An 18294-nucleotide genomic window follows, 5' to 3' on the forward strand; every position below is an offset into this window, starting at 1 on the left:
CAGTGGAGGGGTTTCTGGGGTAAGCTGAATTTGTAGTTAGCATCCTCATTTACTTTTGCTGTATCACTTGCCTGTTCTAGTTAGAGAGCCCTCAGGGGAGCGGCACAGTGCTCGGCAGAAGATCCAGCAAATTTCCGTCATCAACCCCCAGTGAAGACACCATTAATCAAAATGTTGAGTTAGCAAAGTTTGTGAGACAGCTGGCGCATGAAAGGGAGGGAGAGGTTGGCCTCTGTCGGCTGTTTGCTTTGATCATTTACCCGGAGCCACAAATGTGGTCGCTGTTTAATCAATAGGGGAGCGCTGCTCATAGCTGTGGGTCAATAGCATCTCTGGCTGAGATAGTTCAGCCTGTAACGAAATCGAATTTCAGTTATGAGACTGTCTTCTGACAATTAATTAAATGTGCAATTTTTCATGGATGTTGGCATTTTATTTGTTTTATTTAAGAGAATGGATGAAGAGAACTGAGTTTCAGACAGCATATTTTAGCATCATATTGTGATAAATAGGAGGAACACCATTAGCTCCTAGCACTCAAACAGCACTTTTCACAGCCAGGAGGAGATACTGGAGGAGATACCAGCATGCTCTTGTGGTTTTGGGGATTTTTAGGTTTTCTCTAAGTTTGTATTTTTGATTGTCTTTGCATTATCGTCCTGTATTCTGTATTGCTGTTATTTAGCTTAACGTTATTTCCCTATACCTGATATGCTTTCCTTTTGGTGTTGTTATTTAGTTTTCAGCTTCTATTCGATAGAGCTCCTAGTCTTCTGTTTATAGTGTTCTTCTTGCTCTTCTTGTATTTATTTAATTTTGTACCTTTAGTTCCTTGGTTGCTTTAGTTGGTCATAGGTTTGTTAATCCCCTTTTTAATTCCTGTTCTGTGTATTTGTTTGTCCTTTGTCTCTGTCAAGTTTGCTTCTGTGATATTTTCTTTTCTATTTTGACGGTCTTTGCCGCTCATGTTTTGTATTTAGCTCTGCTTCCCTTGTCTCATCTTCTGTGATTAGTTTCAGCTGTCCACCCACCCGTTTCCTCTCCCCTCATTACCTGGTGTCTATTTATTTGCCTTACCCCCCCCCCGAGTTCTTTGTTGCCTGCTGCCTCCTAGTTAGTTGTAGTTTTGGATTCACTATCCTACAGTTGTTTTGTATTTTGTGAAAGCTCACCATTAAAGCTGTTTATGATTTTCAGTTTGTCTCCTGAGGCCTGCATTTTGGGTCTATTTTCTGCCTGCCATGCAGCCGTTTCACGGCAGGTGTGGCGACTTGTGTATTTTAATGACCTGCAGAGCTATGCCATTAGAAGCATGAGCTCCTGGTAGGGACGCTCATGCTGGACAAATCAAAGGGTAAAAGTCAGACAAATTTGAACTACCTCCCCTTGAGGTAAAGGCGTTGATCAGAAAATAAAAACTGGGGATTGCCAAGATCCAGGTGCACTGGCAGGGTACAGGGAGTCATCAATGGCCTATGGTTCTCATAAAGCGAAAGGGCTTAGACAGGCAAACACTGGAGGAGATGGGGAAAGCGTTCCAGGTTAAAAAAATAAAATTAACAAGAAAGATAGTTGTGCCTAAATCTACGCAATTTTTCTCACTGCAGAATATTGGACTTCAAAATGTTTGACTGCAGTCGGGCATTTAGCTTCATTCATCACATTACTGATGTCTTTCCTCCTTGAACACTCGCCTACTCCAAAAAAACTGCCAAAACATCTGCTTTCATAGATGTGCTCACACTTGCTGATGATCAATTAATCAAATGCATTTGGATTAGCGGCACCTGATTGCTACTTATCCTCTTAATTCCTGAAGAAACAGTACCCACTGTGCAGTGTACCCACTGCTTCTGCTCTTTGGTTTCTGTTAAATAAATAATGCCACATTGCAATATGTCATTTTTGTTCATCCGATGTTTATTTCCCTCATTTTAGATCCTGGCATGGGTCAGACGATTTTCTTTTGATATGTGAAACCTTGAAAAGGGGTGTATGTGTGATGGCTGAAAAACTTAAAAAGAGTTAAACAAAAAACGTGTACTGGAAGGCTTGCAGTAGTGTGACTTTTCCTAAAATAAAATAAAAACATGAATCAAGTGCATTATCTGTTGAAACACTTTGGATGGTGCGTTACATCAGTTCACCTACTTAACCTTTAACAATGTTCGTTCGTCAGATTTAAAAAAAGAACATTAAAAGCGTTTCCATAAGAAAAGCTTGCACATTTGGCTATTTCTGCAGCGTAGACAGACGTGCTGAATGGCAAAGAAGCCATATGGTCACCATTATGTGAGCAAGAACGAGGGAATTACCTTTCATTGTGTGTGTGTGGGTGAAGTGTGAAATGTGATGAGGTAAAAAGCAGAAGATGGAAAGTGAGGCTGAGCTTTTGGGACGATGTCAGTCGGAGTGCTTCTTTGTGGAGAAGAGTGCTCTACGCCGATGTGGCGATGAGGCAAGCGGATATCGTTGTGAACACAAAAGAACATGGAGGATATTTGGATTTGTGACAGAGAGCGAGAGAGCGGGCAAGTCAAAGAAAGACAGTGAGCTACAGCAAGACTGACAAAAACATGCAGAAAATACAGGCCACTGTGCAAAGGAAGGGGGGTGTTAAGAATTTTTGAGGGATGTCAACTGTATCTGCCAGTAGACCGCGGCAGCATGGGATTGTCGGGGATGGAGGGATCGTAGGCACAGAATACAGAAAGAGTGCGGAGAGCGTAAGAGACAGACACAGCCAAGCGAGAGTCAAGACTTTGGAGAGATGTCAAGTGTTTCTATTGTTGTTTTGAGTGAGCTGTGGTAGGGCCCGACTGAATTCAGGAAAAAAAAGGAAAGCCCAGACCAAATGTGGAAATTTAGTGTTAGTGCCACCCCTGTGTGGAACAAAGAGAAAGGAAAAGGATATTAAGAGATTCCAACGGGAAGAAAGGCCTCAGAATGACTTGTTGTGCTGGGACAGTGTGTTTGTGTGTAAGCAGAGAAGTACTCGGACGTGAGTCTCAGTATAGTGACATATTTTTGTCCTGAACCTGGAAAGCAAATGCTGAGAAGGCCCAGGTGCTGTGCAAGACCTGCTGTTTCTTCTTCATTTTTTTTTTTTTTTTTTTGAGTACAGGCTTATGTAACTTGTTTTGAGAGGTCACTCTGGTTATCTAGGGTTGAGAAAAACTCTGTTGATTTAGCTGGGCTTCACTGAGTTTGACGTGTACAAGCAAGGCACAGGTTTATTTGTATCCCCGTCTGCAAAACGTAATGCTTGGCACTGATAATGTGTTGTTGTTGTTGGAAAGACTGGCAATGTGCAACACATGCAGATGAGAGTGATGATTTTGCTTGACATGCTTGCTTATGTATACAGTGGCGGTTCCTGAAAGCAGCAGCCTCGTGAGCAGGACAGTAGAGTGCCCTGTCCTGCATAAAAACTACATTCTGCACTTTTCCAAAGTCTTGAGCCACTCCTGATTTCTCGTATCGTGCTTGAAAGGAGCCAGACTTTATTCAAATTTTTAATTTAGTTTTTAAAGTGGTCTCAAGCAACAGTTCTCCAGGCTTTCTGAAGGTCTTTTAAAGTTTTTCTTTGCACATTGGCTGGTTTTTTTGTTTTTTGTTTTTTTATACTCGTTTTCACTCCACTCATTTCACTGGTTTGTTAGTTTGTTCAGCTTCTTAACGTCGCCTATGAATAATACAAGTGTACAAATGTACACATAACAGAAAACTTAACAAAAATACAATTTAAAATTGATTCTGAGGAACTTTAAAAGCCTGTTGGAAAAACGTAATTTGTTCACAGTCCTTTAGTTGACTCTGTGAGCTATTAGCCAAAACCTGGCATATCTTGTCATTGTGTACATAAAAAAAAAAAAAATTGAGGAAAGTGATCGAGTGCAGGATAAAGAAGATTCATCCCAAGCAGCAGCAGGTGAACAGTGTCAGTCATGCTGTTGAGAAAAAAGAAAACTCCAACAAAGACCTGACACAGGACCTGAGAGATGCATCTGACCCTTCAGTTGATCCATCTACTGTTCACTGAAGCCTCGTCAGAAATTGTCTCAGTGGAAGGGTGGCTGTCAAGAACCAAAAAAGGAAGTGCTGTGTGCTCGAAAAGCTTATCTAGAAGTTGCTCTTTGGTAGGGCAGATGCAAACTCAGTCCTATTGACTCTTAAATCTTCATCACGGTCTGATGAAAAGCCTGATAAAGTGCAATATATAATATACTTATTGTTTCAATAAATCGCTGCGCTTATTTCCCCATTTCCCATAATGAAATCTGGGAAGGCTCAAGACCTTTGCATAGTACATTATATTAAATCGCTAATCAAATGTAATTGTCATGATTCGTTGTGTGGCAGGCGGGAGGAGGACCCAAAATGCAAAACTCACAGACACGGGGATGAACTCAAAAAAATCACAGCTTTAATGCTGGAGAGGCAGAACGTAGGAAATACAAAACTAAACTGGGAAAACTAAATACAAAGCTCGCCAAGAGACACAGGGAGGAACACACACAACATGAGGGAGAACGCGACACAGAACTGAGGGAGACGCAGACATAAATGCACAGAGGGTTAACGAGGGAAGTGGGAGCACACGGGGAACACAGGTGACACTGATAATCATAACAAGACACGGCAGGAGTGAACACAACACTAACGGGAGACGGGCAAAGGAGGCCGGCCCCGCGGAAGGCAGCGGCGGCGGCGAAGGAGACGACTGAGCAGTTCAGGAGGCCGGCTGCGCGGAAGGCAGCGGCGGCGGCGGCGAAGGAGACGACGGAGCAGTTCAGGAGGCCGGCCGCGCGGAAGGCAGCGGCGGCGGCGAAGGAGACGACGGAGCAGTTCAGGAGGCCGGCCGCGCGGAAGGCAGCGGCGGCGGCGAAGGAGACGACGGAGCAGTTCAGGAGGCCGGCCGCGCGGAAGGCAGCGGCGGCGGCGAAGGAGACGACGGAGCAGTTCAGGGGGCCGGCCGCGCGGAAGGCAGCGGCAGCGGCGAAGGAGATGACGGAGCAGTTCAGGGGCCGGCCGCGCGGAAGGCAGCGGCGGCTCTCCAGTGTTAGGCGTGCTGGCCATGGCCCGGTGGGCACAGGACCAGACGAGGCAGGACCAGACGAGGCAGGACCAGACTGTGGCGATGCGGGGGCCGGACCAGGCGTCGCTGCAGAGGCTGAGGCTGGACCAGGCGACGGCGAAGCAGGAGCTGAGGCCGATGCTGGACCAGGCGACGGCGAAGCAGGAGCTGAGGCCGATGCTGGACCGGGCGGAGCAGAGGCCGAGGCTGGACCGGGCGACGATGAAGGCGATGACGGGGCCGGACCAGGCGATGACGGGGCCGGACCAGGCGACGTTGAAGGCGATGACGGGGCCGGACCAGGCGATGACGGGGCCGGACCAGGCGACGACGGGGCCGGACTAGGCGACGTTGAAGGCGATGACGGGGCCGGACCAGGTGTGGCAGAGGTGGAGGCTGGACCAGACGAGGATGAAGACTCGGATGAAGCTGGACCAGGCGAAGCACAGGCTGAAGCTGGACCAGGAGGAGCAGAAGCCGAAGACTCTGAGGCTGGGCCAGACGAGGACGAAGACTCTGTAGGCGGATGGCTACGGTCTCCCGGTAACCTCCTCTTGGCAGCGCTCCCCACTCCTGACAGTGGTATTCCACCGTGTAAATCAGGTCCTCACGGAGCTCGGCAGAGGGGTTGTGAGCTGCTGGGTCCATGTCGTGGTCGCGTTCTTCTGTCATGATTCGTTGTGTGGCAGGCGGGAGGAGGACCCAAAATGCAAAACTCACAGACACGGGGATGAACTCAAAAAATCACAGCTTTAATGCTGGAGAGGCAGAACGTAGGAAATACAAAACTAAACTGGGAAAACTAAATACAAAGCTCGCCAAGAGACACAGGGAGGAACACACACAACATGAGAGAGAACGCGACACAGAACTGAGGGAGACGCAGACATAAATGCACAGAGGGTTAACGAGGGAAGTGGGAGCACACGGGGAACACAGGTGACACTGATAATCATAACAAGACACGGCAGGAGTGAACACAACACTAACGGGAGACGGGCAAAGTAAAACAGGAAGTACAGAGGTTCAGACAGGAGGAGAGAGAGCACGGGGAGAACACAGACATAACGGGCTGGGGAAAACATAGAATAAAACACAAAGAGAGACGAGGGCTCATAAATACACAGAGGGGCACACAGGGGGTAAGAGTCACGAAGGGAAAACACTTAGGGAACAACACAACAGGGCAACTCAGGAAACATGGCCTAAGGAACGAAATACAAAAATACAAGGAACTAAGAATACTGGGCCCACATGGCCCAGGACCATGACAGTAATTAAAATCTTTTGAAAAGTTTTACCACCGTCTCTGCTTTTGCAGAATTCTTAGATTGCTATTCAGGATATTTTAAGTACTATGTCTTTCTGAATTCTCTCTTATGTCTCTGAAAAAGCAGACTGCATTGATCTGCTTGCAGATCCCAGCGTAACTGAGCACCCATGGGATGCGCCAAAACAAGCCAGGTCCACTGAGGACCAACTAGCAACCCAACTAAACTGCCACTATTCCAGTGCCAGACCTCCCTCTGGAGGGCTAGCATCTGTGCTGCGATGCATCACAGCTGTTTTGGTGGACCGAACGGGCAGATACAATTCTAGAGATGTGGTTTTAGTGTTGTGGCTGATTGGTGCACGTAGTTAATGGAACAATATTTAAAAAACCTGGCCTATATATTATTCAGAAGAGGATGTGTTATTGGCAAAGTCAGCATGTGAAACAGCCCGCTCTCTTTAACCGTCTCTGACATTCTCTGACAGAGGAGGAAGTCTTTCCTACCTTGACATTGGAAATAATTCTGCCTACCTGTCCTTTAAAATCTCAGAAGAAACACTGGCTCAGCACAACTAGAAGGCCACCACTTACTTTCCTTCCCGGTCTCCCATGGATGCTGGGCATAGAGATGTACGCAAATTCACTGTTCTCCTTTACTGACAGATATGACAGCTGAGTCCCTGTGGGATTCCTTATGAAAAATGCATACACGTCATTTATGTTTTCTGACTGAATAGGTTCACTCACAAATTACTTTTTACCCACTACCACCACAAACAAACTCATAGATCTATCCTTTTACATTTTTTTCCTCTTTTTAAACTAATCTCTACCTCTTATGGCTGTCCACTTCACCAGAGCAATGACATTCTTCCAAGCAGCCTGCCATGCCGGAAAGATTTCCTGTTGTTCCTCCTGCCTTTACCGGGGACAGGATGTACAGAATATCTCTGGACGGAGACACAGAGGAAGAAGGAAGGGACGCTTCTTATTGGTAGTGCCAACATGGCATGGAGAACTGCCCAGCCTAGCAGTGCTAGTTACTCTGCACCACCTGTTCGAATGCCCTCCTGCTCAGATACCTGGCCCCGGAAAGTGAACCTGTCATTATGGAAAGATCAGCCGCATGATAGGTTTGTGTGTGTGTATGTGTGTGAGTGTGTGTTTGTGTGCTGATTCCAGTAAATCTGCCAACACTCCTTTCCTCTTTGCTGCCCTTTGTGTTCGGTTGCTTTTAATAAACCTCCCTGGGACTGCAGCATTGGCTTTTGAGTCCCACTTGGGTTGCAAATGGAACTTGAAAGCAAAAGGTGTTGCTTTGTGATAAATGTCCAGAACATTTTATATTTATGGCTACTGTACCTGTTGCATTCATGTGCTATTTTTTTCCCCAATGTGAATTATCTGTTCTTCTTTTCTACTTTTGTATATCCCAGTGGGGAAGCAGGAGGGGTGTTTTTCTATGATAATGATTTGCCTTTCTTTGGTCCTATTCCCTCTATGTTCTGCTTGTTGCATATAGGACAGTGTAAGAGTGTGTGGCATCTATGCTTTTTGTTACTTAATGTTCGCATTCCAATTTAGTTGTCCTTCTCTTTGCACAGATGGATACATTAAGAGTGCCTGAAATGACCACCGCAGTGTGTTTGTGTGCGTGTGCTCATTCATCGTTTTTTTTTTTTCTGCATGTTTTTTTTGGCACACCCAACCTCTGCACTGAGACACTCAGAGGTGGCTATTGTCCCACGAGAGCTTGGACGTGCCATGAAGAGGTGAGAGGAAGGGAGGAGTAGGGCTGATGATGTTATTTGTTTGCAAAGTGTTTTCTCATTTCACCCTCCTCTGTCCTGAACAAAAGGGCTTGGAGAGGGAGATAATGTAACTAGGCTCTCATGGGGAAAGGTTATCTACTGTTCCCTGTCAGCTGATAGCAGAAGACAGGACACTTCAAGTCCCATACCGCCCAGAGGCTGCTGCTAATGATGCTCTTCTATTAACCCAAGGTCATGGGAGATGTAGAAGGGCCAGCACAATCACATACCTGCCTAAGAGACTATCAAACAAATGTACATAGAGTGACAGATGTACTGAAACCTACACAGCAGGAAAGAATCAATTGGATCTCACAGTTTCCTGACCTTTTATCCTGCCACGAGGACTTTAGAGTGCAGCTATACTATGAAGATATTGGACCCTATTAAATGAAGTGAGCTATGTATCCAGCTGCTTATCCGAGCCATACTCTACTGGCTGACAGCGCAATTTCAGCTGCTACAAGGTTAGATGACAGATTGTCCTCAAGTGGTCAGGAGCAGGCACACAAAGCTGCATAAAATCTCGTGTGACCACACTGATAACATACTTGGAAACTTTGCCAGCCTGGGCAGTTTGTTCATCTTGCTCCTCTTCTCTTTTGGCTGATCGGAGGTGTGAGTTGGTTTGTATAATTCTAATGACCTTGAAAGTCAATATTTGATACAAGCACCTTTATTCTTCAACACAGCCTGAACTCACTTAGGCAGCTTTCTTCTAATTTCTTTAAGCAGTCTTCAGGAGTAGTTCTCCAGGCTCCTTTAAAGACATTCATTTATTTATTCATTTATTCTGGGTTCATCACCCCATCAGACCTGTTGTCACCGATTTTCAGTCCAGGACTTTTGTAATTTGGCATACCTCAGCCTTTTTTTCTTTTCAACTCTTTCTCTTGTATTTCTATTAATGATCCTTTGGGAATCATGTTGTTGTGGCAAAAATATATTCACAAAAGATATTTTTGTGTCAGGCTGTTAGTAGCAAAGTGCCTAAAGATTTGCTACGTTATCTGTCATATTTAAACACAACACTGGTTCATCCTCTTTAGCTAGGTCCCTTTTTTATGCTTGAATATTTCAGAGGTCAGGGTTAAGTGGCTTAACAAACCAAAAAACATTCCTCTGAAAATGGTTCAAAGACTGGAGTGAAAACGAGTGAAAAAGCAGTCCAAGGAACTATTGCTATAGACCATTTTTTAAAAATTACATTTAAAATTAAAAGTAAGTCTGGCTCCTGGGAAGCAAAATATAAAAAAATAAAATAGAGGCTTAAATTGAAAATGGTAAAGAGACAACTTAGCCACATCAAAACTGAAACATTTTATTCTATTAAAACAAACAAATATTTGAATTTGTGTCACGGTTCTGGGTCATTTTGACCCAGCTTTGTCAGTTTCTTATATTTTGGTATATTTCTATATTATTGATTATTATTCTAGGTTTAGTTCAGTGTCGGTCTGCATCTTTGTAAATTGTTTCTTGCTTCCTGTTTTACTTTGAAGGTCCGTGTCTGGTGTCGGTGTGTTCAGTTTTACCTGCTTCCTGTCTCGTTAAATGGTCTGTCTGTATTTGTATAGCGCTTTACTTGGTCCTAAGGACCCCAAAGCGCTTTACACTATACACAATCATCCCCCCATTCACACACACATTCGCACACTGGTGATGGCAAGCTACATTGTAGCCACAGCCACCCTGGGGCGCACTGACAGAGGCGAGGCTGCCGGACACTGGTGCCACTGGGCCCTCTGACCACCACCAGTAGGCAACGGGTGAAGTGTCTTGCCCAAGGGACAAGTGTCCTTGGGACCGAGACTGTCGGAGCCGGGGCTCGAACCGGCAACCTTCCGATTACAAGACGAACTCCCAACTCTTGAGCCATGATCGTTAGCCCAATCCCTCCCAGCTGTGTCTCCCTGATGTTTTCCATTCCCTGATTACTCCCCCGTGTATATAAGCCCTGTGATTCCTTTGTTCTCTGTTGCGTCGTAAATATCTACTCACCCTTACGCTATGTGTTCTGCTACCTGTTTTGCTTGCTTGTTAGTTTATATTTTCCAGTTTAGTTAGTCTTCTGTTCTATCAGCAGCCTGCAATAAAGCAGTTTATTCCGAGTTCATTTTTGCCTCCGAGAGTCCTGCATTTTGTGTCCTTCCTCTCTGCCTGCCTGCACACAGCCATGACAATTTGATGCTAGAAACACATTTAACAGTGTCGGGATAGGAGCATGTTTGCCTCTGTGTTGCATCACCTCTTCTTTAAATTTCTAAACTAACAGACCATCTGCTCTAGCACAGAAAGAAAAATATGTGTCGCCCTGACTTTTCTGAAGTGGAGTGATAATGGATCGATATTCTTTGCACTGGCAAACCTGCTCTCTCTGCCTTTTATCTTTTCTGTCTAGTAATTTGTTGCTACACACATTTTCTGTCTTGACATACCTCATTATTTTTAATAAGCTTTCACAGTATTTGGGAATAGAGGCTAAATGGTCCAGGGATTTCTGTTAAGATGAATTTGGGTTGGTTCCCATAATATGCAGTTTTATTATTACTCAGCGGGCGCCTTTGCTTTTACTGCGCGATTTGCATTAATTGAGAGTATAAATATATTAATAAATAATGAAAATCTGGCACTCTCTCTAACTCAAAGGCTCCCGATCTGGGTTGTGAAAATGTCAATAAAAAGGCAAGGCAACAATTACACCACATTTCTCGACTCAAAGTCATTTAAGGCATCTTCTACTTTACCTGCGTCACTCCAGGATGACTTGCGGAAGTTGTGAGAACACTGCATGTCACTGGAACTCATTTCTGCTTCAGAGATACTGATGAGAAAGGATAAAAGAAGACAGGAGAAGCAGAAAGAGAAGGGGAAAATAACCTTGTTGACCCATCAGCAGAAGCAGAAGACGGTGTGTCATAATGGGAGGCAGTGTAGGATTTGATTAGCAAACTAATGAAATCAGTCATGCTGCGTGCGAGTGGTGTGTGTGTGTGTTTGTGTCTCTGGATCTGTCTTTGACACACACTCACTCTCACACACTCACTCTCGCACATTTTCATTTTCGGAGGCAGTCAAAAGCTCTCCTCAGTTTCCTGCTGCCTCTCCTCATCTGCTGTGCCATTCTGCATCACTGATGCGGGGAAATGGTTCATTGTAACTGCTGTTTACCGCTTTCATTTCCCGTCCTTGAATCTCATCCACCTGACTATCCACCCAGCTACAGTGAAGTCATCCATCTATACTTCTGCTTGCTTTGTGTACGTGTGTTTTACTAAGTGTGTAGGCGTTTAGCGATGCTGTTTTTGTGAGTGTCTCATAAACGGTACATCGATCTTTTTGTATGCATTCTTATTTTTGTGTCTTGCTTCTTAATTCGTGTGTTCATCTTAAACTAAGACTTTGTTCCCTTGTGGCATACGTGTGGTTTGTGTGTGTGTGTGTGTGTGTGTGTGTGTGTGTGTGTGTGTGTGTGTGTGTGTCAGAGAGTGGAGCCCCAGGGTGGCTTAGCAGAGCCAGTGGCAGGCCTGTCTGAAGTACTTAGTGCATACAATGCTCAGAGCCTGAGGCTGCAGCTTCACTGACAGTTAAATTATGTAGCTAAGCACACAGTTGCAGGTACTAACCTATGCTGCTGACAAACACAGATAACCTGTTAGTGTGGCTATGACGTGTCACAACAGCAAAGAGATGCATACAAATACACATAACTTGCAGGAGTAATGGAAATGGACATGTTGATAGAGGCAGGAGGAAGCAGGTGTTCAAATATTTGGCTGTTTCATGGTCAGCGGAAAGGAATACATGAACACCCACACTTACATGCACATGCACCCATATTACGCATATATGAAAGATTACATTTCTCATTATGGAGAAGGTGAAGATCAAGAAGGAGAAATGGAATTAATTCAGAAATTGCTATACGGAAATCCTTCCTCGGGCTATGGGGGAATTGGGGAGAAATTCAGTGGTGTGAAAAAGTGTTTGCCCCCTCCCTGATTTCCTATTTTTTTATGTTTGTCACACTTAAATGTTTCAGATCATCAAAAACATTTAAATATTAGACAAATATTAAAACGTAAAATGCTGTTTTCACATGAAGAAGACATGATTGTGGGCAGGAAATGGGACTCTTGAAAGAAGTTTTACTTGTTTGTATATATCAACTTGAAATGATAGATATAGCATTGGGACATTAACCATTACATTGTGACCCACTAGTTTAGGTCTCAAATGTTTCTTTTTGGTTTATTTTGGGGTTTTTTCTAGTTTTGGTAAAAGAAGTAAACTTTTTCAGCCTCTGATGATGTCACTTGGTATCAAAGTGCTAGTCTTTTTCACACTGTGTGTATTGAAATGACAGAAATGCAAAGACCTGCACAAATGCATCAAAAATGATGATAAAGTTTTGTAAACGTGTAGGGAAACAAAAAAGGATCATGTCTGCAAACTTGAATTTTCCAACTTTGCATAATTCTCTGTGGGGATTTATTCTGGCCACAAACCCTCTGCTGACTCCTAAAACAACTCCACAACTGCCTATACTTTTATCCACAAAAGAACAACTAAGCCCAACTCAGGCCTTTTCCAGTTAGATCTGGGAATAAGAACTGATCTGTCAGTGACATCCTCTCTTTATTTGTTTCCATTTCTCTCTTCAGGCCTAAAGACCTATCTGATTTCTGGCAGGAAGATGGAGGCTCATTCCGTCTGTACCTGTTCCCAAATAGGATTAGCTGGGACGGAGCAAGCAGATCCTTGCTGTCCCACGTCCAGAGTGCACACGCCTGATGGAGCCCCTTCGGCCTGCACCCTTCCCCAAGACAGAGCCAAGGTAAGTTGCTGTCTCTAAGGGAATCAGCTTTGTAGTTAAATATATAAGTATATTTTCTTGGGCTCATCTATCATTGTACAGCTATATCACCTGAGGAAGAACACTGAGCTCTATGTTCTGTCACAATCTCTTCGATGTTCATCTTTGCTCTGTGTTTTTGTGTGGGCGTATCAGGAGCTTTGATAAATATTTTCATTTTTCTTTTTGCATGCATTGAGCTTTCTATTGTCTTGTGTTAAAGGAGCTAAAAAACAGAATTGCTTTGATCCACACCATGCAAAACATCCATATTTTTTACATAAGCTTAACCTTGAGCATATTTGTTAATTTACCGCTTCATATTTGGTGCACTTGTATAAAATATGCTTCTGTTTGCATGGCACCTCAGTGCATATTAAATTCTAAAGAGTATGAATCTAAACAAAAAACACAGAGATATTGTCTAATCATATTAGCATATTAGCATTATAGTGCTGATCGCATACAGTTCATAAGTATTTGGCTGGTGACACAAGTTTGGTCATTTTTGACTTTGTGCAACCCCACAGTGGATTAAAAAAAATTAAACAAGCGAAGTGTGACGAGATGCAGACTCCCAGCTTTAATTCATGAGGTTTAACAAACGTAGCCATTTTTATACATAGTTCCCCTTTTTTCAGAGGACGTTTGGATAGTTGTTTCATGGCCAAGTGAGACCCGTCCCAACAAACAGACAAAGCAGATGTAATATCTCAATCTGATTCTAAGTGTTGAGATTTCATTTAGCTGTTAACTGACACTCCATATGAGGTCTGAAGAGATGCAGATGAAAGCGAAGGAGGACCATCATTGGGCTGAAAACCAAAATGAGAAGAGAGAGAGAAAAAGTCAATGGACAATTCAACAATCTGATGCGTTGTTAAAAACACTGAATGCACTGACCAGCTCAGCAACACCAAAAAGTCCTGAAAGACCACACAAGACAATTGAAGTAAAGATAGAATTAATGCCATGGTTAGGAAAAATACTGTTAAAAAATCATATCATTGTCAAAGTCTGTATTCAAAGACACCTTCTTTGGACAGATGAAACCAAGATTAATGAGTGATGAAATGTGTAACTGTGAAATAGACTCTAAAGCAACACCCGGGAGACAACAGCTCACAGTTCAGAGTTTATTGCACTGGAAGGTTTTTTTCACAGGGATAAGTGCTGGAAAGAGTCTCTGGTAACTCAGAACAGCAACTCTAGGAGAGAAGAGATGAGAGTTACTTCCAGTCTACGGCATGGGCGAGCACCAGAGTAATGAGCTAAGTGAATGTTTCAGAGTTGCTTACTTGGGATGGGCGCGGAACGAGCAGTGGGGTGAGCCACTGGTTAGGTGTTGGGGAAAAAAATCTAATTGACAGGAGGGTGAGCAGGCAGGTGGTTCGAGAAGGTGTTGGATATTCTGGAAAATTCTGAAGAATTGGATATTCTTTAATGGCCAAGACAGTCATCTGAGCTTGGCCCAGTAGAGCTTGCTTTTCAGTTACTGAGGACAAAACTGAATACAGAGAGACACATAAACAAGCAGCAGTAAAAGCCTGGCAGAGCATCTCAAGGGAAGAAAAACAGCATGTATTGTAGACCTCAGGCAGTCATTGACCGCAAAGGATTTTCATCCAAATATTAGAACAATCTTTATATTCATAATAATTTTAGTTTGTCTGACTGCGTATAAAAATGGCTGTAATTCCTGAACAGTTAATTCGGTACTTTTGTTAAACGCCTTAAATTAAAACTGAAAGTCTTGGTCCTTTATTTAAAATCCCCTATGGTGGTGTACAGAGGCAAGACTATGAGAACTGTGTCATTGTCCACACGCTTATGGACCTACCTGTGTGTCCATCGCCGATCTTCTCCTTATTTCTGCCTTGAAGGGAAATTTTCACATTTGCCAAAATTGTACCGCCATAACATACTCAGCAAAACCCTTAACACATCATTTTTTTTATTAATTAGCCTCAAAAACCTTTACTGCTGTAGCATAAATTCACCCAAATTAATCATCTGTTTGCACCCCGCGATCTCTGCACAGCTCTTTTATCTCTACCCGGACAGGTGGAGAGTGAAGGTGCAGTAGAGAAAAAAGGAAGGCATGTGAGTGGTAGAAGAGGTAGGGCTGGAAGGTGGGGTTGGCTTCTCATCCCAGTATGGAAATGAGTTAACTCAAGCAGAGGGGACCTTGGAAGTACTGCCAAAACCTGTCTGCCTACCACTGATCACTTCTTCATTTGCAGCTTTTCATCTTCAGCGTAGCTCTCACACAAATCTGGATGAGTCTCACACTGAAGGATAAGACATCTTAGAAAAAAAAAAGCTTAATAACTGTGAGCAGGTGAAAGGATGAAACGTGAACGGCAGGCGTAATCACAAATGTTTCCATGTTTTTAATGTGACAAGTAGGTGTACATTATTTGCCATCTCTTTGTATTTACATTGTTTAAGCTACACAGTACTACTTTATGGCACCTTGTGCTTCTCTGTGTCATGGTCAGTCATAGCACAACAAGTATCACACAGATCTCTCGCTCTCGCAGACACACTCGCCTGAAAATAAAGACCTTGAGCCAGTGCAGACCTCCTACACACAACTTGTTAACTCTTTTATTGCCATCACTGTTTTTTAAACATTGAAACACACTATCATAAGTGTTTCAGAGTTTGTTAGATTAATTTAAAACATGTTAGCGTTCCTGCTTTGCCTTTTAATGGCACATTTTAGCTCTTTTGCCCTCACAGCAAAGCTGCATCACACCGACGTATCTTGTTGTATTTTTATCAGCTCGTATGCTCTGCTTGATCTGCGTCACTTACTTCATGAATTCTCTTCCTTTCTTCTCTACTCCCTTTCCTTCTGTGTCACCCGTCTAATCACCCCACAGTCCCCCTGTCTTTCCTGCAGCGTGGCACTGATAGCAGGGGAGGATCAGGTCCTGGAAGAAGGCATGGTGCACAATGGCTGCCATGACGACCACAAGACCAACAGTGGCAAGGTTAGCTAGTTGATACCACCTTAACAAAACAGAGAAAACAATATTAAACAGTCAAAATGTTATTTGTCTGACTTTCACATTTGGAAAGACTCATAGTCTAGTCTACTTTTTGTCATTATGGTTCTAGCAAATATGGGCACATAGAGATATTTCATTTACACATACCCGGCAGCTAAAAAAGGTCTCAAAAATAGTTCAAAGAAGTAGAACTCTATGGGTCCCAGATGAACTGTGCCACAGAGACAACCATTTAAATTGGTGCAGCTGAAGCACAGCCTGTAACTTTCATATTTCCTATTCAGACTCCTTCATACTATTTCTGACCCATTTCCACAGCCACATCACACGTTCTTCTTTGTAAAGTCGAGTACCTCTTTCACCTCTTCACCTCAGGATGCCTCAAATTTGAAGTGCTCCCCAGTGATTTCTGCAGGCTGCAACCCCAAGGCTTTAAACGGGGTGCTTAGTCCTCGATTAGAAGCTTTGACCAACAGCCAGACGTCACTGTGTGAGATGCTGCAGGAGAAGGAGAAGAAGACATGGAGCGGAGGAGCCATGGGGATGGATCATTCAGCGCTCTTACCTCTGCGATCCAAGAACTTCAGGGAGAGGAGTGATGCTCACTTTGTAGATGTTATCAAAGAAGATAGGTAATCCAGCATTAACAATATGCAGTAGTGGCGTACTGTATAAATACATGGGCACCGAAATGAAGAAGAAATGGTCAGTGCATCATGGGAAGCCTCTCAGCACACTGAGTCTTTAGCAACATAATTAAGGGAGGCTTCAGGCCCACATGATCCAGCCCAAACTATATGCTTTATCAAAAAGGAAAGTTTTTAGCCTTAAAAGTAGAGACAGTGTCTGTCTCCTGAATCCAAACTGTGAGCTGGTTCCACAGACGAGGGCCTGAAAGCTAAAGTCTAATAGTTAAGTGCTCACATTGTGGTAACATAGTACTGTGAGGTCTTTAAGACATGATGTGGCCTGTATATTCAAGGTTTGTGTGTAGAGGAAGCCAATGAAAGGAATCTGGAAATATGCGAGAATATGATCTTCTGGATAAGCAGAACATTTTTCAGGAAGCTTTTAGAAGTAAAGTTAAACAAACAAGTAAAGCTGATCTATTAGGCACTTTTCATAGACTATCACAAAGTGTTATACACAAAATGACTAAAATAAATAAGAACACTAAGTGCCATAATAGCCAAAAAGGATATAATAAAACACAATCTATTAAGAGCCAATGTAGAGAGTATAAAAGAGGAGTAGTGTTGGCTCCTGATAGACTCCAATCAGATAAATATAATTCAAACCAGTGCAGAGCATTTCCTTTAATGCCAGTGCTGCGTTCTAGTTTAAGTCATAAAATGTTCAACGTCATCAACAGTATTTAATGCAACACTGAAGTCTAAGAGGACAAACACACAGCAATGTCCACAGTCATAGACTTTAAGAAGGTCATTAGTAACCTTTACTAGTGCTTTTTCGGTGCCATGGTGAATTCAAGACTGTATCCATTCCATTTAACCATTCCTCTGCAAATGATCACATAACTGATTTACAACATTCTTTTTGAGAATCTTTTAAATAATATGAATATTGGAAATCTAATTGGATCAACTTTTAAGCAAAGTTAAAGGCCTCTGGTGGGTAGCCAGTTAGTAAAAATAAATAGAGCACTTAATGGTAAGACTTCTTTGAACAGCCTTCTATGAATGGGGTCTAATAAACACACTGATGGCTTGGATGAATTCATTATAAAGTTGGTTAGGAGAGATTAAAAAGCAATAATTGAACAATTAATACATTTTAGCAGCGTTTATAGTTGCTTTAGTTAACGATACATTTGTGGGAAGGCTGTGAACATATGTTTTTTCTTTAACATTAACATCTTATTTGTAAAGCAATGTCTGAATTTCACATTTGTGCTCTCACGTGCACCTCCATTGTCTACAAAATGCTCTGAGGGTTCCAGTGAATGTGTGAAAATGGCTGAAAGTACTTGTAAAATGTAACTTTGTGTGTCTCTTGCAGTCTCATGAAGGACTATTTTTACAAACCTCCAATAAACAAGCTGAGCCTCACCTTCCTGGAGAAGAGCCTGGAGTCTGCGTACCGGATAAGCTACCAGGAGGAGGTAGGTGTTTGTGTGTGATGAAATGTTGCCTAACATAGTTACCTTTGGTCTAGCTAAGATCTGAGAGTCATTCAGATAAGCACGCATAGTATGCTTGCTTGAATTTCTATATATTTATCTTAGCTTGTTCATGTTTTCC

The 18294-nt window shown here is 43.1% G+C and overlaps 1 protein-coding gene across 1 annotated transcript in view; it reads left to right on the forward strand.

Moving 5' to 3' along the window:
• adcy9b (adenylate cyclase 9b) overlaps positions 1–18294 on the forward strand; it is a 44963-nt gene that overhangs the window by 15830 nt on the left and 10839 nt on the right. The window contains exons 2-5 of the mRNA XM_026164962.2: positions 12826–12998; positions 15905–16015; positions 16409–16665; positions 18053–18155. Coding sequence (XP_026020747.2) covers positions 12826–12998; positions 15905–16015; positions 16409–16665; positions 18053–18155 — 644 coding nt within the window. The remainder of the gene's footprint in view (positions 1–12825; positions 12999–15904; positions 16016–16408; positions 16666–18052; positions 18156–18294) is intronic.

This window comes from Astatotilapia calliptera, chromosome 4 (assembly GCF_964374335.1).
Source record: "Astatotilapia calliptera chromosome 4, fAstCal68.1, whole genome shotgun sequence".
In the NCBI taxonomy this organism is placed as follows: domain Eukaryota; kingdom Metazoa; phylum Chordata; class Actinopteri; order Cichliformes; family Cichlidae; genus Astatotilapia; species Astatotilapia calliptera.